At 42.4% G+C, this 26,592-nt stretch overlaps 1 protein-coding gene across 1 annotated transcript in view; it reads left to right on the top strand.

The window, feature by feature from the left end:
- slc9a5 (solute carrier family 9 member A5) overlaps positions 1–26,592 on the top strand; it is a 252,309-nt gene that overhangs the window by 98,441 nt on the left and 127,276 nt on the right. Inside the window, exons 2-3 of the mRNA XM_063066729.1 lie at positions 7,858–8,160; positions 11,891–12,054. Coding sequence (XP_062922799.1) covers positions 7,858–8,160; positions 11,891–12,054 — 467 coding nt within the window. The remainder of the gene's footprint in view (positions 1–7,857; positions 8,161–11,890; positions 12,055–26,592) is intronic.

Here is a 26,592-nt window from a genome sequence, read left to right as displayed (position 1 = left end):
TGGTCTTCCAGGAATCGATAGACTCTGGCATGGTTCCGGAGGACTGGAAGGTCGCAAATGTAGTTCCGTTATTTAAGAAAGGAAGGAGGCAGCAAAAAGAAAATTACAGACCTATTAGTCTGACATCGGTAGTTGGAAAGATATTGGAGTCAATCCTCAAGGACGAGGTTATGAAATACCTCGAGGTGCATGACAAGATAGGCCGAAGCCAGCATGGTTTCATGAAGGGAAGATCCTGTCTCATCAACCTATTGGAATTTTTTGAGGTAATCTCGAATAAGATTGACAAGGGAGAGGCTGTGGATGTTGTGTATTTGGATTTTCAAAAGGCCTTCGATAAGGTACCGCATATGAAGCTGCTTAATAAGATGAGAACCTATGGAATTATAGGAAAGATATTGAAATAGGTGGAGCATTGTCTGATAGGCAGAAAGCAAAGGGTGGGAATAAAGGGATCCTATTCTGATTGGTTGCCAGTTACTAGTGGTGTTCCGCAGGGGTCGGTGTTGGGGCCGCTTCTTTTTACGATGTATATCGATGATTTGGATTATGGATTAAATGGTTTTGTGGCTAAATTTGCAGATGACACCAAGATAGGTGGAGGAACAGGAAATGTTGAAGAAATGGAAAGGTTGCAGAGAGACTTAGTCAGTTTAGGAAAGTGGGCAAAGAAATGACAGATGAGATACAATGTTGACAAATGTACGGTTGTACATTTTGGAAGAAGAAATAATCAGGCAGATTGTTATTTAGATGGGGAGAAAATTCAAAAATCGGAAGTGCAAAGGGACTTGGGAGATCTCGTGCAGGATACCACCAAGTTAGATCAGCGGTAAGGAAAGTGAATGCTATGTTGGCATTCATTTCAAGAGGAATAGTGTATAAGAGTAAGGAGGTGTTGATGAGGCCCTATGGGGCATTAGCGAGACCTCATTTGGAATACTGTGTGCAGTTTTGGGCCCCCTATCTTAGAAAGGATGTACTGATATTGGAGAGAGTTCAGAGAAGATTTACGAGGATGATTCCTGGAATGCAGGGGCTAACATATGAGGAGCGTTTGTCAGCTCTTGGACTGTATTCATTAGAGTATAGAAGAATGAGAGGGGATCTCATAGAAACATTTCGAATGTTGAAAGGGTTGGACAGAGTAGATGTGGAAAGGTTGTTTCCCTTGGTGGGTGAGTCCAGGACAAGAGGCCATAGTCTTAGAATTAGAGGGTACCCAGTTAAAACAAAGATGAGGAGAAATTTTTTTAGCCAGAAGGTTGTGGATTTGTGGAATTCGTTGCCACATACAGCTGTGGAGGCCCGATCATTGAGGGTGTTTAAGGAGGAGATTGACAGGTATCTAATTAGTCAGGGTATCAAGGGATATGGGGAAAAAGCCGGAAATTGGAACTGGATGGGTGAATAGTTTAGCTTATGGGGGAGCTGTGGAGCACACTCGATGGGCCGAATGGCCTACTTCTGCTCCTTTGTCTTGTGATCTTGTGAACATTTCAGGAACTACAGTTTTCCCACCACCGGATTTCTGAATGGACATTGAACCCATAAACACTACCATTCCCCCCCCCCCTGCCATAAGATCAAAAGATATAGGATCAGAATTAGGCCATTTGAGTTTGCTCCACCATTTCATCATGGCTGATCCAATTTTCCTTCTAATCAGCCCCAGTCTCTTGTCTTCTCCCCATATCCCTTCATGCCCTGACCAACCAAAATTGATCAACCTCTGCCTTAAATATACATAAAGACTTAGCCTCCACAGCTGCCTGTGACAAAGAATTCCACAGATTTACCACTCCTTCTTTTTGCATTACCTATTTAATTTAATTTTGAAGTATAGTGGATTTTGGCTAATTAGGACTCATCAGAACCAGAACATTTTGACCCAGTTAAGCGGCTGCCCCAATTAACTGAAGTTTAATGGAAATAGTTAAAAGGATAAAAAGATAAACTTCTGTTACCTGAGTAACAATTTATGTATTTAAATGAAATACAGAACAGATATGAACACTACCAATACGTGCATAGTACTATAAAACTGTGTATTAGTTGCTAATATGATGATATTCATCTGCCGCGTTCTTTCGATTGAGTGTAAATGAATAAAATCAGAGGAGACAACTAGTGCAGATAATGGACTGCCTTCAAACAATATTTTAGACAATTGCATCCTGCAAATCTTCACTTTCATTGTAACATTCAAGATGACTGTCTTGTAGTTCAGAGGAATTTACAGAGGAGATTTACCAGGATGCTGCTTGGTTTAGAGAGTACGGATTATGACCAGAGATTAAGGGAGCTAGGGCTTTACTCTCTGGAGAGAAGGACGATGAGAGGAGACATGATAGAGGTGTACAAGATAATAAGAGGAATAGATAAGAGTGGATAGCCAGCGCCTCTTCCCCAGGGCACCACTGCTCAATACAAGAGGACATGGCTTTAAGGTAAGGGGTGGGAAGTTCAAGGGGTGAGTTGCAACATTGCACCTTGTGATTATACCTACTGACACCAGGGTATGATATTGTGAAGAGAATGGAAGCTTAGGGTGTTGGAAAAGTTGTCAATGAACTAGGACGGCTCATTTTGGTGGTTAGTTTCCTTTTCTCTTAATTGGCCAGCATCAGCAGAAAGAGATAACTTCGATCAGATACCAGCACATAGTTCTATTTAGAACACGCAGAAATATTTCATAGTTAATAGAGTAAGGAGGCAAGCTGCCTGCTGCAAAATAGCCAGATGCTGATCTGGCTTTGCAGCCAAAGTGTCATTATGACAATTCCTGTCAAATGCCAGGTCAGTGAAGACATCCAGAATGTTCATACTGGTGGATGCAATGACAGAAGTAGTGATATATGACAGCAGAAGATTATAAGGCGGTCTTTTTTTTTTTGAAGATGTTTAATGTTTGATCCTTGCTAAATGCAGACATTGCTCACCTCTTATCAGCCTGAAATAATGAGATTATGAACGAAAGGGATCATTGTCAAACACATCATTTCAGACTTCATAAAAGGACAAATGATTTGGAGAAGCATTTGAACATGGTTGGGCCTGGGGCACTGCCCAAAATAAATCCTCCTGTGCTGTTTTGCAGCTAACACAACTGGATTCCAACTACCACGTCTAACTGCTTTAGTCATGGCTATAACTTCAAGCAAATGTGAAAAGTTTTCCAGTGTGCTCCATGATGCCTAACATCCAGGCTAGTTGCTCTCACCTCACCTGGATTTCAAATCATTTACCCCTTGAAGGTTGAAATGAGGTTGACAGAATGCAAAGTCAGATTTATTTATTTATCATGTGTACGTCAAAACATATTGTGAAATGTATATGGAGTGCGTAACAGTGCTTCATTCTGCAGCCTGATCTCTAATTCTCCCACATCCCCCTCCCTAAAACCCAAACCTGACCACTAACACCCCTCTGTTTTTTACTTACTCTCCTAAAAAGTAAATAACAACAAAATCTGAGCTGTGACTCAATGAAGGGTGCAGTTCAGCGCCATCTTGGGTGTTTCTAAATATCAGTGATTAGGTTATTGGAGATTAAGTGCCAGTTGATAACACTTAATGATTCCCAAAAGGAGTTTGAGAGAAAGCTGATAATTGATAATTGTGTTTAGGACTTCTTTCAATCAATGCTTCACTTCACCTGTAACAAGCTCACTGCTGGAATTAATTGCTTCAAGTCAGCTTTCATCAAATTGTTTAGCTTTCCTCCATTTCCATAGAAGGTCACTCTAACCTCAGTCTTTCGGCCAGCGTATGCTGATGACATTTCTGAATGTGCACATATGGAGATAGAATCTATCATCAAAGCAGATCTAACTGTGGGTCTTCACTAAACATCTGGAAGACAAAGGTTCTTCACCAACTAGCCCCTACTTTGCCACAAAGTCCCTGACAATCAGGATCAGTGATGGGGTCCTGAATGACATGGGTCAGTCTCATTTCCAGGGCTGCCATATCTTAGCAAAGTCAGACAGTGCTGGCTAAATCCATCTATATATATATCTATCTCTCTCACACACACACACACACACAACACTGGAGGAACTCAGTGGATCAAGCAGCATCGGTGGGAAGTGGGTTGGGAAGGAATTGTCAGCGTTTTGGTTCGAGGCCCTGCATTAGGACTGGCTGAAAGAGTGGATCTGGCAAGGGACGACATAGAATTGCAAATCCTGAATAATCTGTAATGGTGGAGATTCAGGAACAGACTGCAATGTCAAATCCATTTGGTACTTCGAGCTGAAGGTAGCTTGCAAATATTCCTTTTTTTTGGTATTCTATTGCTGAAAATTTCCATTATTGAGGAAGAGAATTTTACTGTGACCATGTTGTTTAATTGCCATTGACTATTCACAATGGGCTGTGGCTGTTGTGAAGCAGCTTCAAAGTAAATTTATTATCAAATTACGTATAAGTCATGAGATACTACCCTGCAATTCATTTTCTTGCAGGCATTTGCAGTAGAACAAAGAAATACAATAGAATCAATGAAAAGCTACAAAGACTGACAGAGAACCAATGTGTAAAAGAAGGCAAACTGCAAATAGAACAAATAATAAATAAATAATACTGGGAACATGAGTTGTGAAGTCCTGGAGAGTGAGCCTGTAGGGTGTAGGATCAGCTCAGTTTTGAGGTGAATGAAGGTATCCATGCTGGATCAGGAGCTTGATGGTCGAAGGGTAACAACTCTTCCTGAACCTGATGGTGTGGGACATAGCAAGAAGAAGAGAGCATGGCCCGGATGGTCAGGTCCCTGGTGAATGCTGCTTTCTTCTGGTAGTTCTTCTTGTAGATGTACTTAATGGTGGGGAAGGGAGTGGATGTGTCCGCTACGTTTTGTCGGCTTTTTCATTTTTGAGCATTGGTGCTTCCAAACCAGGCTGTGGTGCAATCAGTTAGGATGCTCTCCATTCTGCGTCTATCTCTGATTATTGTCTGCCGCTTCTATAGTCCCCTGTTGCAGTTGTAACATATAGGTATCTCGATCTTAAATATGCCCCTGACATATTTGTCAATATTTCTCATTGTTTGATTGCAGAAGCAGAGAGAGGATGCATTTCGAATCTGAGGTCACCATCAACAGGGCAGTGCTATTTCTGTTGGTGGCTGCAGACCTTGCGTCTGCTCTGCTTTTGGTGATATGATAATTCTGTAACCAAGATAACAAAATATTCCACTTCATTTTAAATCTCTTCAATTGATTCTTAAGATCAGAGCCTCCAGAACAGAATTTGCTGTTTCGTAAATGACTTATCCAATGAAGTTTGATGAGGATTAGAATTATCTTCATTACAATGGCACCATTCCTCTGAAATTTAAAGTTAAAACTTAAAATTTTATTATCTATCACTCCTGTGGTGCTAACTGACTGCTGTCAAAAACCTGGTTATACACAGGCCAGTATTTGATATCGCTCAACCCAGTCTTGAAAATTTATTGGATAGCTGCAAACAAGGTTCACTTGATTTAAAAATAAGACGAGCTTGATAATTGTGAGTTATGGATGGCCATGCGTGTGGTAATTTTCTGCATTTCTGCCTTTCACTTTTGACCATGTTGGTATTACAGAATGTCCCTGTACATTGATTATGTTGCACCATAGTGGAAAAAAGATTAAATGAAAAAACTACTGAACAGTGTGGACTGATTTAGTATCTCTCCTAGCCTCAAGAATTCCTGAGGTACTTTACATCCAATAGAGTACTTTATAAGCTGTTATCATTTCTACAAGGTAAATGATTTGGATTAATTGAGCTCCCACAAAGAACAATAGATTTCAAAACATCAAATCTTTTCGTATGTGCTTGTTGAAAGCTAAATATAGGGCCCATCTCTGGAAGAATTCCATTATTTCAAACATGCCACCATCAATGGGATCTGGAGGAGGTACGATAATATTCAAACCTGCTTGGCCATTCTGTGAATAAGTGCTGATTAATGTTCTAACTCCACATGCCTGTTCTCTCTCCATATCCCTTCATATCTGTTTGTTAACAATGGCTTACCAACCTCATATTTAAAGCTAACAGTTGAAATCAATGCCATTTGTATAAATTCTCCAACTTCAACATATGGAAGTATCTCCCGATCTATCACCTGACATTAATTATTAAGCTCCACAACAAGTTCTAGATACCTCTCTTAAAACTCAACAGAAATATTTTTACTTCATCGGATATTTGTAATATCTTGAAAGACAATAAAATTGACCAAAGCTTATTAAGCTCCATGGAATGATACAGCCCTACTTTCCTGTCATGTAATTTAGTGTCGTAATAACGTTCTGGTTATGTGCGTTGCCCTCCCTCAAGGCCAAGTTCTCCTTCCAACATTACAGTAGCTAGAACTGTTTATCACTCCAGATTTGATCTGTCGAGGCTTACAACTTCTAAGCCCTTATGCCCAATTCCTCTGGAAACAGACCAGTGTTCCGTAATCCTTTTTTAATTATTTTCTATGCCTGTTTATGGCGTTTAATGATCTGCATACTTGGATGTTCACAACTCTGGATCTCCACTACTATCTTTTTACCATTTAGGAAGCACTGTTCCCTATCTCTTCTGGATCCAAAATGGATGAGTTCATGTTTGTCCCCAAATTGTCTATATTTTCAGTCTGCTAACAAATCTTTATAACTTGTGATAGTCCTCCCTATGCCATTCAGACACAAGGCACTGCTAGTGCTAGAATCTGGAGCAAGAAACAATCTGCTGGAACAAGTCAGCAGGTCCAGCAGCATCTGTGGGAGGGAGGAAAGGGATGTAGCGCCAGGTAGCGGAGGTCTGTGGGAGATTGAGTTGGAAGATAATGGCAGGTGAAAAATAGAGGCAGGCTAAAGGAAGAAAAAGGGGAAAGAAACAGAACAAGGTGGGGGATGGGAGTGTGAAGGCTGTAGATGGCTGCTAGAGGGAGATACGGAGCACAGCACAGCCTCTCTCTCTCTTTATCTCCATCTATCATTCACCAGCCACTGTCTTCCAACTCCCCCCACCACCCTCCACTCACCTTCGCCACTTGGCACTACCTACCTGTCATCTTGCACCCCTCCTCAGCCCACCACTCATCTCTGAACACCTCCTTACCCGCTTCTCAAGTTTATTGTCATTTGGCTGTATGTGTGGAACAACATTCCTCTGGAACAGGGGCACCCACAAAACATTTATGGCATCCAGCACGTAAACCACAATACTACCATAAATGAGTTAATACAATATAATTCAAAATGCATGTTGTGCTCAGCACAGGTAAACAATACAGTTACCAGCTTGCTGTCCTAGTGACGAGACCTCAGTGGTGGCAAGGTATTCATTAGTCTCACAGCCTGAGGGAAGAAGCTGTTACCTAGACTGATAGTCCCAGTCTTGATGTTTCTGTACCTCCTTCCTAATGGTTGTGGGTCAAAGAGATTGTGAGATGGGCGGTAGGGATCCTCAACAGTGCTTTGTCACTTTGTCTCCAACACTCTGGTAAATGCCACAAATAGCGCAGAGAGAGATAACAGTGGTTTTTACTATCCTCTGTAGGATCTCGTGGCCCAATGCCTTGCAGCTTCCGCACCGCACAATGATGCGGCCAAGCAGGACACTCTCAATGGTGCTGCTGTAGAAAGTTGTTAGAATGGGGTCGGGGAGCCTTGCACGCCTCAATCTCCTCAAAGTGTAGACGCTGCTGTGATGCCTTGACTAGTGAGAAGTATTGTGGGTCCAGGTTTGAGTGTCCATTATGTCCTTACTTTCAAACCTGAAACTACAGTTGCTAGTTGTATGCATTGAAATTGACTATATTTATAATTAAAAGCATCAATTTCCTGTTGATCTTCCCTGTGTGTTCCTTACAGTGTTCCATCTCTCAAGCAAGGTGACGACTGTGGTGCCAGAAAGCTGTCTGCTGATTTTACTGGGTTTGGGCCTTGGGGGCATTGTCCTTGCAGCAGCCAAGAAACCAGAGTACCAACTGGAACCAGACACATTCTTTCTCTTTCTTCTACCACCAATTGTGTTGGACTCTGGATACTTCATGCCAAGCAGACTGTTCTTTGACAACTTTGGAGCAATTCTGATGTATGCAGTGATTGGCACCCTCTGGAATTCATTTGCCACAGGAACGGCACTTTGGGGCATAAAGTTAGCAGGTCTCATGGGTAAGGTGCATTCCTCTTGATATATTTATTGTTACAAATCATTTCGCACCATACAAAAATTCTGTACTATCCACAGGACAACTGTTGCAGCAAGCAGAATCCAGAGGTCAGCTCTTGGGTACCTCCAGATACCTCAATTATGATCAAGTAGCAGGCCATGATCTCCCAGACCATCAGGGATCTCATTTTCTTAGATCTTCTGTCCACAGCTTCCAGCCTTGTGGTGTCCCATCACAGCATGGTGCACTTGAATCTTTTGCCCAAAATTCACAAACAGGACACCCTGGCAGACCCATCATTCCATCTTGCCTATGCACATCAAATTTACTACTTTCTACCTTGACTCAATCTTTTTTTTCCTTGGGTCCTGTCCCTTGTAACCTATATCCATGATGTCCTCCACTTTGATGGTTTTCAAATATTTAGTGTCAGCTAAATAATTCCTTTACACCTCCATTCCACATCAGGATAGCCTGAGGAACCTCTGCTTTATCCTTAAGCAGAGGTCCAACTAGTTTCTCTCCACCAGCACACTTGTTTGCCTGGCTGAACTTGTTCTTATATTGAACAATTTGACCTTCAATTCCACTCACTTTCTCCAGATCAAAGTTTAGCTATGGGAGTTCCATGATCCCAGTCCTCATCTTTCACTTCATCATCCACCATCTTCAACTGATGATTCTCTAAAATTTCTGATATCTTCAAAGAGATTTTACCACTGGATGCATTTCCCCTCTTTTTTTTTTCCTTTTGAGCATTTCACCAGGACTTGTTTCCTTTGTGATTCCCTAGTCTATTCTTTCATTACCATCAACACCTCCCTTCTTTCAACACTTTTCCTTGCAAACACAGGCAATGCAACGTTTGTCCTTTCACCTCTTCCTCTCCATCATCCAGGGACCCACCCAGACCCACCAAATGAAGTGGTGATTTACTTGCACATCCAACAATCTAGTGTACTATATTCAGTGTTCACAATGTGGCTCCTCTAAGTGGAGAATCCAATTGTGAGTTCAGTCCACAGGGGCAACCGTGAGCTTCTCATTGCTTGCCACTGAAAATCTCTACCCCACTCCCACTCTAACCTATTGGTCTGTGGCCCTCTGCGATGTTACAAGCTTTGGGGTCAGCACCTCAACCTTTGCTTGAGCATATTGGTCTCAATTTTGAGTTCCACAACTTCAGGTAACTTGACTTCTCTATCTGCATCAGTAATGTATCTGTGATATAACCCCACCTTGTTGTATTTCCTCTTTTTTTTCCCTCTGGGAGTAGAGGTCGTGCCAAGCCTGATCTGTCAAGTACACCTCCAGATCTTATTTTATAAATCTTTCATTCTCTTGACTTGTTCCTGTTAGCACTCTTGAACTTCTCTCACTGCCCCCTCTGATTCATTGACTGAATGTCCAAATCCCCATGGTCAACCTGGTTTTACCCTATCAGAAACAGCCCCTTATTCCATTCTCCCTGTGGTTTCTTTCCTTTCTTTCCCAATTCTGACAAAACATCTTTGATCCTGAAATATTATCTCTGTTGCCCCTCCCACAGAGGCAGCCTGACTTGAGTATTTTTAGTATTTTCTGTTTCTAGTTTAGACTTCCATCATCTGCAATTTTTCTAATTTCTGATTGCTCAGATCTATTTAATCATGTAGTTCAGGGTCATATTGAACAAGTATATCTGGGAATGACTCAGTCAGATTGAATTAAGCTCAAACACAGAAGAACTATTCCTATTATCAAAGGATGACTGTACTACAGTTAATTATATTCTGAGAAAATCTGTACTAAAAATAGTCTGTTTCATTTAGTTGATAAAATAGATCCTTGAAATCGGTGAGAATGAGACTTTTGTTTTTTGCCTTATGGAAATCCTGTGTCTTATTTTCTTGGGAACCAATGATCTGATGTTATTTTGTGCTCGTACATTCCTGCACTCATGTTATCACATAGCAATGATGGCCAAATGGTGTCAGATTATCCACTCTGTCTTGCCATTTTCTTCTCCAAAGGTTGTGTGTAAAGTAAATATAACTTTGCCCGGACAGCTACTTCTAAATGACCATGGTTTGAGGCAATCTCATCTCATAAGGGCATGAAACAACAGGAGGAGTACGTCCCCTGGCCTCTCAAGTCTGTCATAATCATGACTGATCTGCCCAGTTTTCTGTGCTAGTTCTCCATAACCCTCAATTCCTGTCGTTCAAAAAAAATTGCCTGCCTACTTTTTAAATAGCTTTTTCAATAGTTTAGCCTCCACAACCCTCTAAGGTAGGGAACTCCAGATTTTTGCTGTCCTCTGTGAAAAGAATTCCTTATGCACCTCAGTTTTAAATAACCATCCTCTGATCTTGCTAGCCTGTCCACTTGTTCGAGATTCTCCCACTAGTGGAAACAAACCATGTTCCCAGCAACCTGTTCCCTTTCTCTCCCTTCCCATTCAATGCCAATTGAATGCAGATACACTCTTTATATTGCAGGTTCTTTTTCCATTTTTCTGTCTTATCTCATGAATCCAGTAAGCAGTTCTAATATAAAATTATCAAATGGGTGTACAATATTGTAGAGCACTTAAAATGTCAAAATGTTTAAAAGTTATTAGATAAAGTCAGCCTTTTGCAAAATTATTGTCTCACATATTTGTTAGGAATACAATGAATTTTATTTTGTCTTTGTCCAAACTGTTGTTGCTTCATGATCGAGCATTAAGCTCCTTTCCTACAGCAATGGGTGGATCATTGAATTATGTCAAAATGATTCAATATGGATGGATATTTTTGTATAACATAACCAGGGACCTCTTGTGTAATTTATTTTGTCAACAGTCTGGCCGGGCAGATTGTTTTTTGACAAGGGTTTCATCTAACAGTTAAATAATCTATTATTATTTAGCAGTTTTATCTGAAGTTAGATAAAACTGTTAATGAAAGGTGATTAAGTTATTTTCATTTTATCCCGCACACTTTAAATGACTGCAACCTCACTAGCATTGCTCCCACTGATGTTAATGCTCTCTCCATAGTCAAGTACTTTGAGTTTAGTCTGCTGTATATAAAAAAAACCTGTCATGGAAACTACACCAGGTTACAGCAGTAATGAGAACCCCACAGCCACAGCACTCCTCTACTATAAACCACAATTAAACCAAAAATTGTAGACTTAATTATGAAGTATGTTTTTAAATTGGCTACAGTTGTATTTTTAAATTTAATTCAATTCAGCATTCAAAATAAAATTACTTTTTAAAAAAAAAAAACAGGTTCAGTTGATGTTATACTTTCTCCTAGGCTATAGAGAATTGTTTCATTAAAAAGACCATGAGCAGAGAAAGTAACGTGCTGCTGTTGTCCGATCTAGTTGGCAAATATTCTTCCACCTTCTCCAGCCCTGGCTTGCACTTAATCTATTGATCAGATGACAACATTGCCTTGTGATACAGCAACTTCTCATGCCTTTGAGAAATAAGTGCTTTCTCAGAAATCACACAATGTTTGTTACTCAACTGAATGATAGGCAGTCTAATAACTATTTATTCCAATCTCAAATACACTTTACACTCTTGTTCAGTTTCTCCCAGTTTTTTTTTAGGTTATAAGACATTCTGAGAAGATTGACATTGCTTGCATTACCTAAGGGTCCTTGTATTGAATAAGATAATTTAGACTATCCTTTACAGCAGCAGCATTTATTGTATTAGTGATATTCTGTAATGTCTTGCTTATCTTCCTCAGATCCCAAAGTAGAAGCTGGTTTGCTTGAATTTCTGCTTTTTGGCAGTTTGATATCTGCAGTGGACCCTGTGGCAGTAATAGCTGTTTTTGAGGAAGTCCACGTCAATGAAACGCTATTCATCATTGTGTTTGGAGAGTCGCTGCTTAATGATGCCATAACTGTTGTAAGTAAAAACTTCATATATTGCTCTTCGTAATCTAGAGAAACTCACTCCATTGGACTGTTGATCTGCTCCCCAAAGAACTTCTGGATTGACTTGCATTCCACACCTGACTATGAAATCTAAACTTTGGTTTGTCAATTATCTGAGCTTTGGTTTGTCAATTACCTAAGCTGACTTTATCCTACGACCTATATCAACTCTTTCTCATGAAGGGACATTTTTAACTCTGAGTATCCTCCTGTTTCTTTCTCTTAATCACCAGGGTGTACCAATTCTAGACCTTCTGACCATACAACTGCTACTTAAATTTCTTGTTATTCAGGAAAACTTATGCTTTGATTTTTGCCAATCATTTTGTTACCTTTTTCTCTTTTCCCTTTACCTATCCCAAGAGTATCTTTATTGTCCAGTATCCAACCTCATTTACATCAACAACCTCTTTAGATTTCTGCCCTTCCACATCCATACCCCACCTTTCAGCATTCCTCAGTCTTCCCATGATGCTGTTGCCTTCCCGCGTGTGATATTCTTCGATCAGTCTACGACTTCTCTCTGCTGTCAGTTGATGTCCTTAAAAGGACTCATTAACTCACTTGGGAAAAACTCAAATCCCTCATCTTCCCCTCTCACAGAGCATCCTACTTGGCTCTCTCACAGAAGGCTGATCTTCATGTCCAGACCACATCCTTCACTCCTGTGGATTCTGCCTGTGAATCAATTATCACTGCTCTTTCCACATTTCCTTGGTTAGGTTGAGAAAGTGGTCCGTGCTATCCATTACAGGTATACGGATGCTCACATTGCCAATATCTAAAATGACCCAGTGGGCTTTGCAAACCTGGCTGATCAATGATGAAATGTTATTCCTCACTGGATCTTTCAGTCTGGGTGTACTCCACACACTCCCCATCCATATTGCCACAACTGTGCTAAGTCACATCTTTTTCCTGCCTCCTCCTACTTCAGAATCAGGTTTATTATCACCAGCATGTGACGTGAAATTTGTTATCTGGGTTGAACTCCAGCTGCTAAGTTGAGTGTGAAGTAGATAATTTTGGTAGGTCAAATATGATGGCAGAATATAGTTTCAATGGTAAGACTCTCGGCGGTGTGGAGGATCAGAGGGATCTTGGGGCCTGAGTCAATAGGACACTCAAAGCAGCTGCGCAGGTTGACGCTGTGGTTAAGAAGGTGTATGGTGTATTGGCCTTCATCAATCGTGGGATTGAGTTTAGGAGCCGAGAGGTAATGTTGCAGCTATATAGGACTCTGGTCAGACCCCACTTGGAGTACTGTGCTCAGATCTGGTCGCCTTGCTACAGGAAGGATGTGGAGACCATAGAAAGGGTGCAGAGGAGATTTACAAGAATGTTGCCTGGATTGGGGAGCATGCCTTATGAGAATAGGTTGAGTGAACTTGGCTTTTTCTCCTTGGAGCGATGGAGGATGAGAGGTGACCTGATAGGGGTGTATGAGATAATGAAAGGCATTGATTGTATGGATAGTCAGAGGCTTTTTCCCAGGGCTGAAATGGCTAGCATGAGAGGGCACAGTTTTAAGGTGCTTGGATGTAGGTACAGAAGAGATCTAGGGTAAGTTTTTCCACACAGTGGTGAGTGCATGGAATGGGCTGCCGGCGACAGTGGTGGATTCAGTAGGGTCTTTTAAGAGACTCTTGGACAGGTACGTGGAGCTCAGAAAAATAGAGGGCTATGGGTAACCTGAGGTAATTTCTCAGGTAAGGACATGTTCGGTACAGCTTTGTAGGTTTTGTATGGTAGCAGCAGCAGTTCAATGCAATACATAATCTAGAAGAAAACAATAATAAGTAAATCAATTACAGTATACATACATTGAATAGATTAAAAATCGTGTAAGAACAGAAATACTTTTTTTTAAAGTGAGGTAGTGTCCAAGAGTTCAATGTCCATTTAGGAATCGGATGGCAGAGGGGAAGAAGCTGTTCCTGAATCACTGATGCCTTCAGGCTTCTGTACCTCCTACCTGCTGGTAACAGTGAGAAAAGGGGCATGCCCTGGGTGCTGGGGGTCCTTAATAATGGACAGTGTCTTTCTGAGACACTGCTGCCTATAGATGTCCTGGGTACTTTGTAGACTAGTACCCAAGATGCAGCCGACTGGATTTACAACCCCTGTGGCTTCCTTCAGTCCTGTGGAGTTGCCCCTCCCCCACCCCATATCAGACAGTGATGCAGCCTATCAGAATGCTCTCCACAGTACATTTATAGAGGTTTTTGAGTGTTTTTGTTGACATACCAAATCTCTTCAAGCTCCAAATGAAGTATAGTCGCTGTCTTGCCTTCTTTATAGTTGCATCGATGTGTTGGGACCAGGTTAGATCCGCAGAGATCTTGACATCAGTTCACTCTCTCTACTTCTGATCTCTCTGAAGATTAGTATGTGTTCCTTTGTCTTACCCTTCTTGAGGTCCACAATCTGCTCGTTCATCTTACTGACGTTGAGCGCCAGGTTGTTGCTGCAGCACCACTCCACTAGTTGGCATATCTCACTCCTGTGTGCCCTCTTGTCACTACCTGAGATTCTACTAACAATGGTTGTATTGTCAGCAAATTTATAGTAGGTGTTTAAGCTATGCCTAGCCACACAGTCATGGGTATATAGAGGGTAAAGCAGTGGGCTAAGCACACACCCCTCAGGTGCGCCAGTGTTGATATTCAGTGAGGAGGAGATGTTGTGGTAAGAGGTTGAAGATCCAATTTCAGAGGGAGGTACAGAGGCCCAGGTTCTGCAACTTCTCAATCAGGGAATGATGGTAAAGCATTGTGGAGAGCCATTAAGATTGCGTCTGCCGTCAACCTATTGTGGTGCTTGGCAAATTGCAATGGGTCCAGGTCCTTGCTGAGGCAGGAGTTCAGTCTATTTATTACCTACCTTTCAAAGCATTTCATCACTGTAGATGTGAGTGCTACTGGGTGATAGTCATTAAGGCAGCTCATATTATTATTCTTAGGCACTGGTATAATTGTTTCCTTTTTGAAGCAAGTGGGAGCTTCCGCCCATAGCAGTGGGAGCTTGAAAATGTCCTAGAATACAGGTTTCCCCCGCCATCTGAAGGTACAGCATTCCTATGAAATGGTTCGTAAGCCGAAACTTCGTAAAGCGAAGAAGCAATTACCACTTATTTATATGGGAAAATTTTGTGAGCGTTCGCAGACCCAAAAATAACCTACCAAATCATGCCAAATAACACATAAAACCTAAAATAACAGTAACATATAGTAAAAGCAGGAATGATATGATAAATACACAGCCTATATAAAGTAGAAATAATGTATGTATTGTGTAATATCACTTACCGGAATTGGGAAAACAGCGCCAAGCACACTGATGATGGTGTGTTAGACTGAGTCATCGCAGGCTGGGTGGTGCAGTGGCCCCCACCCTCCGGGCCACCGACCCACCGACCTGATACATTGGCGTGAAAAACGCAGCAGTAGCCGGGAGGCACACAGCACATTGTTAAGAAAAAAGCGGAAATAAACATGCTAATTATTTAGGTGCTGCCCGGCACGTAAATGTTGGCGCAGATAAGAGGCGATTGCATCGCCTCTGATCTGGACCGACAATTACGTGCTAGGCGGCACCTAATTAATTAGCATGTTTATTTCGGCTTTTTTCTTAAAGATGTGCTGTGTGCCCCCCCCCCCCGGGCTATTGCTGCATTCTTCGCAAATCGGTGCAGTATCAGTCCAGGGCCCGGGTGTTGGGGTGGTGGGACAAGGGGGTGTCATCTCATCGTCGATCAGGGCAGGCAGCTCATCTTTTCCTATGACTGCCCTCCTTTATGTCGAAGGTCAAGGTTCGTCGTGTGCTGTGGCTGATGTGGAAGGCTTGCTTGACTGCTGAGCCTCGCGCATTTTTCTATCATACAGTTGTTTGTAAGCACTGAAACCATCCTGCAAATATCCCCTAAACCTAAGTACCCTTTCAAAATTAAAGTCATACTTTATCATTGCAGCGAAAATCTCATGCAGTTGCTTTACTTTCTGCATTCGGTTTCGATTGTTATCCTTTCCTCTTCCAATTGCATCAGCTCTTCATTTATCAGTTCTTGGTCATGGGATGCCGAAACCTCTTCAACATAATCTTCGTCAACTTCCACAAGCCAAACTCACGTTGTTATTACTTCGTTCACCATGATTGAAATGCTTAATTTTGTCTAGTTTTACGCTAAGTGTAACACCCTTACTCTTTCAGGCTTTTCCGACACCTTAGAACTCATCTTGCTAATGGCTGCTCAATGCAACGTGTTTAAGCAATGCTGTTCCGAATCCGGGGCAGAGCGGCTGCTTGGGGCGTGTGCCGCCTTTTTTCACGTGCTGATTTTTTATCGCGGGCTGCCTTTCTTCATAACAGTGAAAACACCTTCTGTTAGCGAAAACGGGGTACTAATGTAGGTCTTTCGTAACAGTGAGGTTTTGTAAAGCGAATGTTCGAAAAGCGGGGAACACCTGTACTCCTGCTAGTTGGTTGGTACAGGTTTTCAAAGCCTTACCAGGTACTCCATCAGGACCTTCTGCTTTGTGAGGGTTCACTCTCTTTAAAGACAGCCTAACATCAGCCTCTGAGACACAGATCACAGGGACATCAGGTGCAGCAAGGATCTTCACAGCTGTAGTTGTTCTTCCTTTTAAAGTGGGCATAGAAAGCATTGAGTTCATCTGGTAGTGAAGCATCACTGCCATTCATGCTATTGGGTTTCGCTTTGCAGGAAGTAGTGTCTTGCAAACCCTGCCACTTGTCGTACATCCAAGGTCACCTCCAACCTCATTCAAAATTGTCTTTTTGCCCTTGAAATAGCCCTCCACAAATCATACCTTGTTTTCTGGTACAGGCCTGGGTTGCCAGACTTGAATGCCACAGATCTAGCCTTCAGCAGACAATGTACCTCCTGGTTCATCCACGACTTATGGTTTGGGAATGTACAGTAAGACTTTCTGGGCACACACTCATCCACACAGATTTTAATGAAGCCAGTAACAACTGCAGCGTACTCATCCAGGTTGGAAGATGAATCTCTGAATAGAGTCAGGTCCACCAATTCAAAGCAGTCCTGTAGGCACTCCTGTGCTTCCCTTGTCCATACCTTCTGGGTCCTCACTACTGGTGCTGCAGTCTTCAGTCTCTGCCTATACTCAGGGAGTAGAAGTACAGCCAGGTGATCAGACTTACCAAAGTGTGGGTGTGGAATAGCATAGTAGGCACTCTTGATGGTGGTGTAGCAATGGTCCAGTTTGTTGTTTCCTCTGGTATTGCAAGTGATCTGTTGTTGCTAATTGCTTAGTGATTTTTTTTTTCCCCCCAGACTAGCCTGGTTAAAATCTCCCAAAACAATGTGAAGGTATTAGGATGTGCTGTTTCATGCATGTTGATCCCATTGCTCAGATCATCTAAAGCCTGATTGACGCTGGCTTGAGGTGGAATGTATACAACTACCAAAATGACCCCAGGGAACTCCTGTGGTGGATAAAAAGGACAGCACTTAACTGCTAGATATTCCAGGTTTGGTGAGCAGAATTGGGACAGCACTGGTATATTTGTGCACCAAGCAGTGTTGATCATGAGGCATACTCCTCCACCTCTGCTTTTGAGAGACTCTATAGATCGGTCCTGATGGTGTATAGTAAACCCATTGATCTGAATCGCTGCATCTGGTACGGTAGGGGTTAACCAGGATTCCATAAAACACAGGACACACACGGTCCTAATGTCTCTCTGATTCAGCATCGTAGCTCTGAGATCATCGATTTTATTCGCCAGCAAGATCGTCGGTATAGGGAGTTTAAAACCCCGTTTCCTTAAATGCACCTGTAACCCCACTTTACAGCCACGCTTCCTCTGTGGTATCCTACGTGGGTGCTTCCAACCACAATCAGTGTTGTTTCCATCAGTTTTAAGCAGTGATAGTTTGACAGCTTCACATTTGGAGCCTCTTGTCTTGTTTCACCCCTCACTCCTTACTTAGAGTTTTCATTCCCTTCTGCTGAACCAAACGAAGTTTTCAGTCCGATGTCCTCACAGCTTTCCACCATTATCATCTGAGGAACATCACATCCTCAGGATTTATCACAGCTGGGCACTGTGTTCTTAAGACTATTATGCTTACCTATACTAATTCTACCTACCTGCATTAATTCTATGTCCCTCTGTGCTCTGCTTTTTCCAGTACCTGTCCAGATCCTTCAAATGTTCTTACTGTTTCTGCCTCCACTGTCTCCTCTGGCAAGCCATCCCAGGTATTAACTACTGTGTGGGGAAAAATTTACCCCTCCGACCCCCTTTAAATACCCTCCTTCTGTTTAACCTACGTATCCAGTTTTAAATACCCCTACCATGGAAAATATACCCTGTCTATTCCTTTGTTTGTTTATATACCACTATTATGTCACTGCTCAGCCTTTGTTGCTCCAGGGAAAATAGACTCAGTCTATCCAATCTCTCTCTCCTTGTAACTCAAATCCCACCTCCATTTTAATTCAGGCAAAGTCCTTCTGAACTTTTTCTGTATCCTCTCACTTAATCACATCATTCTGGTACTGTGGTGGCCAGAGCAGCATGCAATACTCTAGGTTTTGCTTAACCAATGGTATGTACAACAGTAACGTGTTATTACTCTCATTCAATATGTCAGCTGATGAAGACAAGCATGCCATACATCTGCACCTCCCTGGCTACCTGTTGTCACTTTCTGTTGTACTTGTACCCCTTCATGTGTTTTATTCAACAACATTTCCTGGGGATCTGCCATTCACTGTGCATGTCCTGCCCTGGTTTAACTTCCCAAAATATATTACATTGCACTGGAGTGTTAAATTCTAACCGCCTTCACTGTCCACTATACCATTAATTTTGGTGTCATCTGCAAACTTGCTAATGATGCCAATTACATTCTTATCCAAATCATTAATATTTATGACAGGCAATAAAAGATCCAGCATCAGTCACCACAGCACCCCACTGGTCATAAGGGTACCTCTAATAAACAATCCTCCACCATCAGCCTCTGCACATACCAGCAAGCCAATTTTGTACCAATTTGGCTAACTCTGACTCTCATGTTATAACCTTCCAGACTGGTTTACTATGCAGAGCTTTGTTAAAGGCCTTGATCAAGTCCATGTAGACATTGGTTAGTCCTTCTTCTCCCCTCAAAAGAAACCCCTCCAACTTGTGAGACTGTTTCCAGAAAGAAGGCTATGTTGACTACCCTCAATCACTCTTTGCCTTTCCAGATGCAAGTGAACCCTGTCTCTCAGAATCCCTTCCAATATCTTTCCCACCAGCCTTGCCCTTCATTCTAGCAACATGCCAGTCCTGAGCTCTCCTTGTATAACTTTTTTAAAAACCCTCCCATTTACTGGACATCTCCTTAACTGCCAGCAGCCTCTCCCAGTCAACTTTGTGAATTCCTGTCTGATGTCATGACAACTAGCCTGCCCACAATTAGAACTTTGCATTTCTATTTTCTACCTAAGTGACCTCACTGGATTCACCAGGGATATGTTCTCCAACTACTGCCACTATAAATCTTCCCAATCACCAGTGCAACTCATTCTCCTCTTACCTTTACTTCTGCACACCAGAAATATTGTTACCCCAGAATACATACCCAGAGTCTTACCCATCCCTCCTAATTATTTTTTCTGTAATAGCTAAAATGTCACAATCCCATGTGTTGATCCATACTGAGTTCATCTTTCTTACCTGTGAGAATTCTTGTGTCATCCAGGTCATTTATAAAAATCAGAAAGAGCAGGGGTCCCAGGACAGATCCTTGCGGCACTCCATTAGTCACCGACCTCCAGGCAGAATACTTTCCTTCCACTACTACCCTCTGCTTTCTTCCTTTAAGCCAATTTTTTATCCAAACAGCCAAGGTTCCACTGATCCCATGCCTCATGACTTTCTGGATGAGTCTCTCGTGGGGGACCTTGTCAAATGCCTTGCTTAAAAGCAATGTAGACCACATCTACCGCCCTACCCTCATCACTTTCTTTTGTTACTTCTTCAAAAAAACTCAATTAGGCTCGTGAGGCATGACCTTCCCTTCACAAAGCCATGTTGACTATCCTTGAGTAGACTGTACTTCTCCAAATGCTCGTAGATTCTATCCTTAAGAATCTTTTCCAATAGTTTGCAGACCACCGACGTAAGACTCACTGGTCTATAGTTCCCAGGATTCTCCCTATTACCTTTTTTAAACAAGGGAACTACATTTGCCATTCTCCAATCCTCCGGCACCTTCCCTGCAGCCAAAGAGGATTCAAAGATCATAGCTACTCCAACGATCTCTTCTCTCACTTCCCACGGCAACCTGGGGTATATCACGTCCAGCCCTGGGGATTTATCACTCTTGGTATTTTTAAGAAGATCCAATACTACTTCTTCCTTAATCTCCACGTTGTCCAGCACACAGGCCTGTTCTATTTCAACCTCACCCTAATCAAGGTCCTTTTTACCTGTGAATACTGAAGCAAAGTATTCATTTAGGACCTCCCCAACCTCCTCCGCCTCCAGGCACATGTTGCCTTCTTTATCCTTTAGCGGCCCCACCTTCATTCTTGTCATCCTTCTGTTCTTCACATACGCATTGGGGTTCTCCTTAATCCTACATGCCAAGGCCTTCTCATGCCCCCTTTGAACTCTCCCAAGTCCTTTCTTAAGCTCCTTCCTGGCTACCCTATATTTCTCATGATCCCCTCTTGCTTCCTACTTGTTATATCTAACTGTGCTTCCTTCTTCCTCTTAACAAGTTGCCTCACATGTTTCATCAGCCACAGTTCCCTTTTCCTACCATTTTTTCCTTGTCTCAGTGGGACAAACCTATCCTGAACCCAGCCCAAGTGGTCCCTAAACTTCCTCCACATTACTTCTGTGCTTTCACCCCTGAACATCTGTTTCCAATTTACTCTCACTAGTTCGTGCCTCATCCCTTCATAGTTAGTCCTTCCCCAGTTAAGCACTTTCCTACTTTGTCTGTTTTTATCCTTTTCCATAGCTATGCTGAAGCTAAGGGAGTTGTGGTCACTCTCACTAAACTGCTCGCCCACCAAGAAGTCTGCCACCTGACCAGGTTCATTACCCAGAACTAGATCCAGTATGGCCTCTCTTCTCGTTGGCCGGTCCCCATACTGTGTCAGGAATCCTTCTTGAACACATCTGACAAATTCAACCCCATCTATCCCCCTTGCAGTCAGGAGATGCCAGTTAATGAGGGAAGTTGAAATCACCCATAACTACAAACCTGTATTTCCTGTACCATTCTAAAATCTGCCTGCTTATCTGCTCCTTGGTGTCCCAAGGGCCATTTGGGAGCCTGTAGACTACTCCCAGCACAGTGATTGATCCCTTCCTATTTCTGACTTACACCCACACCGACTCAGTGGACACTCCCTCTGCAGCGTCCTCCCTTTCTATAGCTATGATACTATCCCTGATCAGTAATGCTACTCCCCACCCCCTTTTCTACCTCCCATCCTATTCCTTTTAAAACACCTAAACCCCAGTACCTGTATCAGCCAGTCCTGCCCTTCCTCCAGCCAAGTTTCAGTAACGGCCACAACATCATAGTTCCAAGTACTGATCCATGCTCTAAGTTCATCCTCTTTATTCCTAACACTCCTAGTGTTGAAATAGACACATTTCAACCTCCCTAACTGGCTACATTTATGTTTTGTCCCCTGCCTGTCCTTCCTCACCAACTCAGAACACATGCATCATGCCCTTGTCCTTCTACCCTAGTCTCTGCACTCACATTCTGATTCCCACCCCCCGCCAAACTAGTTTAAACCCTCCCCAACAGCTCTAGCAAACCTGCCTGCCAGGATATTGGTCCCTTTCCAGTTCAGGTGCTGCCTATGCTTTTTATACAGGTCAGACCTTCCACAGGAGAGATCCCAATGATCCAGAAATCTGAACCCCTGCCCCCTCCACCAACTCTTCAGCCACACATTCTTCTGCCATAACTTCCTGTTCCTATCCTCTCAGTCTCGTGGCACAGGCAGCAATTCCAAGATTACCACCCATGAGGTCCTGCATTTTAACTTCTCTCTATATTCCTTCTTCAGGACCTCACCCCTACTCCTATCTATGTTATTGGTCCCCACGTGGACCACGACATCTGGCTGCTTACCCTCTCTCCTGAGAATACCGAGAACTCGATCTGAGGTATTGCAGACCCTGGCACCAGGGAGACAACAGACCATCTGGGATTCTCAATCTCTCCCACAGCACCTCTTATCTGTCCCCCTAACTATCAAATCCTCTATTACTACTGCTCTCCTCTTTTCCCTCCTTCCTTTCTTGAGCTGAGGGTCCAGTCTCGGTGCCAGAGACACAACCACTACAACTTGTCCCTGGGCGATCATCCCCACCAACAGTATCCAAAACAGTATACTTATTATTGATGGGAACAGCCACAGGGGTGTCCCACTCTTTCTGTCTGTTCCCTTTCCCTCTCCTGACAGTCACCCAGTTACCTGTCTCCTGACTTTTAGGGGTGACTGTCTCCCTGAAACTCCAATCTATTACTGCCTCTGCCTCCCAAATGATCCAAAGTTCACCCAGCTCCAGCTCCAGCTCCCTAACTCAGTTTAACAGGAGCTGCAGCCAGATGCACCTTCTGCAGGTGTAGTCATCCTGCAGAATCTTACCACATCTTACAATCAGAGCACTGGACTACCCAATCTACTGCCTCCATTACCAACTCCTGAATTAATTAAATTTATTAAAGAAACTTACCCAGCCTTACCTCACTGGGAGCAAGCTCATCCTCAGCCTCTGCTCACCAAAGCCTCTCAAGTCAAAGCTCCACTCCTTCACTGGCCGCTCTGCTTGAGCTACCCCTCTTTTTATTTGTTTGAGCTTTTCGATTTTCGATTGCCCACTCAAACTACTTGGTCACCTGACCTCGATTGCCCAATCAGCTGCTTTCTGCTGAGTCTGAGCTATTCAAATCTTGATTGACTTGATTACACAATCCAACTGCCAAAACCTCTTGAGCCAAAGCCTCAGAGTTCCACTCATCTGGATGTACTATTCCTCTGTGTCCTTTCCCAAGGCTAAACTAGCTTTATCCCTCCTAAATAGCACTTGCTTTCAAAAAAGGAGTGATACCCAGAGCAGGCAGTAATGATTCATGTAATGTTTGTGGTCAAGAATGCTTCCTAAAGATCACAGTTATGATTAGGATCAAACTGGGTAATTTCTTGGATTGAACTGATAGAGCTCTCTTGTTGTTAGCCAATCCCTTAGTGCCAAGGAATACTCAAGTTCTCTAGGTTTAGAGGTTACCAATGAGGCTAATATTGGACTTACAGACTCTGCTACAGACTGGCTAGTGGTGCTTGATGGGCCAAGTGCATGATTAGTTTGGGAGGTGGTCTGTACCTTTCAAGTTTATTTCATCTGACTGTACAATTATAACAAAAAACAATTAAACAAAACCTCATTCCTCCAGACCATGGTGCACCCACAATACAGACATCACACACAGAACATAACACAAAATATTACCACAAATAAGTTAATAAAATATAATTGAAAGTGCATGTGAAGTGTGCAGCACAGGTAAACAGTACAGTAAACAATAAACAGCTTGCTGTCCTAGTAATGAGAATTCGCTGGTCTGACGGTCTGGGGTAGCAAGCTGTTACCCAGTCTGGCTGTGAGCCCTAGTCTTGATGCTCCTGTACCTCCTTCCTGATGGTAGTGGGTCAAAGAGATGGTGGGATAGGTGGTAGAGTTCCTCAAGAATGCTTTGATCCCATGATTTACGATGGACTCCTGGCATATAGACGTGGTTTTAGATGCTTTCTGGAATATTCCTGTTCCATTTTGAGTGGCCTGAGACCTGGAGTCCCAGGGATCTATGGGAATGCTATACTTTTCTAAGAAGACTCTGAGGACATCCCTGACCCTTCATCTTGAGGTCATTATCTTCAAATACTTGAGGGTCTTTACCTCAAAATCCCAAAGACTGAACTAGCACAATGGAGGTGATGGGGAGTTGCATCATCATCATCTGTCTTTGCTGAACAGCGGGAGAAGTCGGAATGGAATGTTTGCCTTGTAAATGTTAAATATAAAGCTGTGTAAGCATGACTTGCAGTTTGCCTGCTAAACATGTGCTGATGCAAGTGTCTTCTGCTCACTCCAGCTGAATGGCTGAAGTTGCGATGACTTTGGTTTAAGTCTACAGGTAATGCAGGTTGAATACCTTCCCAGTCTACAGAAGTCCAGCAAAAATGATGGGACCAAAGCATTCTTGAAGATCCCTGCCACCCATTCCACAATCTCTTTGACCCACCACCATCAGGAATACCTTCCACCTTGTACTACTTCCAATTTTCTTACTTTGACCTCTTCCCTTCCTTTCCAGTCCTGACGAAGGGTTTTGACCTAAACCTTCAGGTATTCTCTCTTTTCCATGGATGCTGCCTGGCCTGCTCAGTTCCTCCAGCATTTTATTACCTTCCCATTTGTCTTATGGATTAGGTCCAATCCATTGAGAAGCTTGTGAAAGATGGCTGCAACATCCCAACAAGAAAGAGTGAAGGAAGGATTGAGATGATGACATAGGCTTGAATGACCTTAGTGACATTAGTCCAAATGCGATTTGACTCTTGAGGTTCATGACTTGGATGCCATCTTCAACCGAATGTGAAACTGACGAATGTCCGTGGCAATATCCAATATAGTAATGTCGCTGAAGAAGATGCACAGTTGCCCTAGCTTACTGTCATCCATGATCCTGTTTACATACAGTTATCTATTAACTCCTCCAGGGCTATATCTGCTTCAACAGTTGTGTATATATGTTTATTGTCAAGACCAAAGAAATTAATTAGGCTGAATCCTAAAGTGAACAAAAAACAACGTATTCTGGTCCATCCATCAGTGCTGCAGCTGCTGCAGCTAAATGAAATTTAGCATGTTATAGTCATCCTTCCTTGCCTCCAAGCTTTTGAAACAAAGATCCAATCGACTACAACAAATGTAAGTGTGCAAAATTACATTGTCCACATCCATAAAGAATTAGAAACTTTAATGATTCAAATAACTCTTATGTTTAACAACAGCGTGCTGCCTGCTAGAGATATGAGATGACACCAACTTAACTGCTCAGAGAAAAGAAATTAAAATGAATTTAGCTGGGTTCTTGGGCGGTTTGTTATATCATACTTTTGTTAATAAAATAAGAAAGGTAATTAAAACATTATTTAATACTTCAGTTCTAAAAGCAAAAGTATGACTCATTTCCTGTTCAGAGAGACTTAAGAGGTCAATCACATCATCAGTTGCATCTACCCTAAACTTCAGAATTTTACATGCATTTTTAAAAATCATTGTGAGACACTGCAAGTTGCACTGTTTCAAAACTACTCTCAATATGTTAAAATTCAGAACATAAAAAATCTGAAAAATTGCAAAGAAGAATTTCTACTCATTTTTATTCAGTGACTTCTCAACTTCCCCTCAAGGCAGACTATAATTTTATATAGCAAATTGAATTCATCCTAACACACCGTGTTAGCAATGCTGTATTGTGACCCAGGAGCCATATGCAGTCTGAAGGCTCATTGGGCTGGATCTGATGAGAACCAAATTTTACTTTAAGGTCATGGAAGAATTCAGTTGTGCTAACACAGATATTGCTCAGATTAAAAGCAATTTTAATAGCTATGAAGAGTGGGTGATCAGAAATTACAGTTTATAGAATTTAAGTGGTATAGATTTCTATGAGGTCAATTTATGTAAACACGAGATATGCTCTATATGGTTGGGTTGAGTTGTTCTCTGAACTTGGCAATCCATTTGCAAAAGTTTTGTCACCATACGAGGAAACATCATCAGTGCGCTGTTCACTTGTGGTGTGTCCTCCGAATGCTTGCCCTTTATATACTTATCAATCAGTTTATTGATCGCCATTAGAGAAATCCAATTGTGACGCAGAAAGGGGGTCTCATTGCTGATAGGTTGCGTGGCAAACTCTAGACATTGTCTGGAATTTTGCCTGCATTGGCTTATAAACAGGATCGAGGTCTACACGTCTGTTTCTAGAGTTGTTTGTGGAAAACCGTGCTTCTGAGAGTCCCCTTGCATGACGCGTGTTTGCTTGCACCATGACTTTCACTGATGCCCAGCTGAATTTGTGCACCCTCTCGATCTTCATGGGTAGAGTCTAGGGAGAGTTGGACATGCTGCTTAAAGGGCAAACATTCGGAGGACACACCAGAAGTGAGCAGTGCACTGATGGTGGCACGGTGACAAAACGTTTGCAAATGGATTGCCAAGATCAGAGAACAACTCAACCCAAGCTACACATTTTCCAGGTTATTTCTGTGTTCTATAATTTGTAGCTCACCAGGGGCCTATTTCAAGTATTACACTGGTTAAGATTCAGCTTAACACTGTGTGAGCCATAAGAAAGAGCTTCCCATTTGTTTTTTTTTAATCAAAGAATTGGTCACCTTTATCGAAGGAATAGGATGGTATC

This window comes from Mobula hypostoma, chromosome 14 (assembly GCF_963921235.1).
Source record: "Mobula hypostoma chromosome 14, sMobHyp1.1, whole genome shotgun sequence".
In the NCBI taxonomy this organism is placed as follows: domain Eukaryota; kingdom Metazoa; phylum Chordata; class Chondrichthyes; order Myliobatiformes; family Myliobatidae; genus Mobula; species Mobula hypostoma.
Note: the sequence above shows the minus strand (reverse complement) of the source record. Positions and strands in the feature narration are given on the sequence as shown.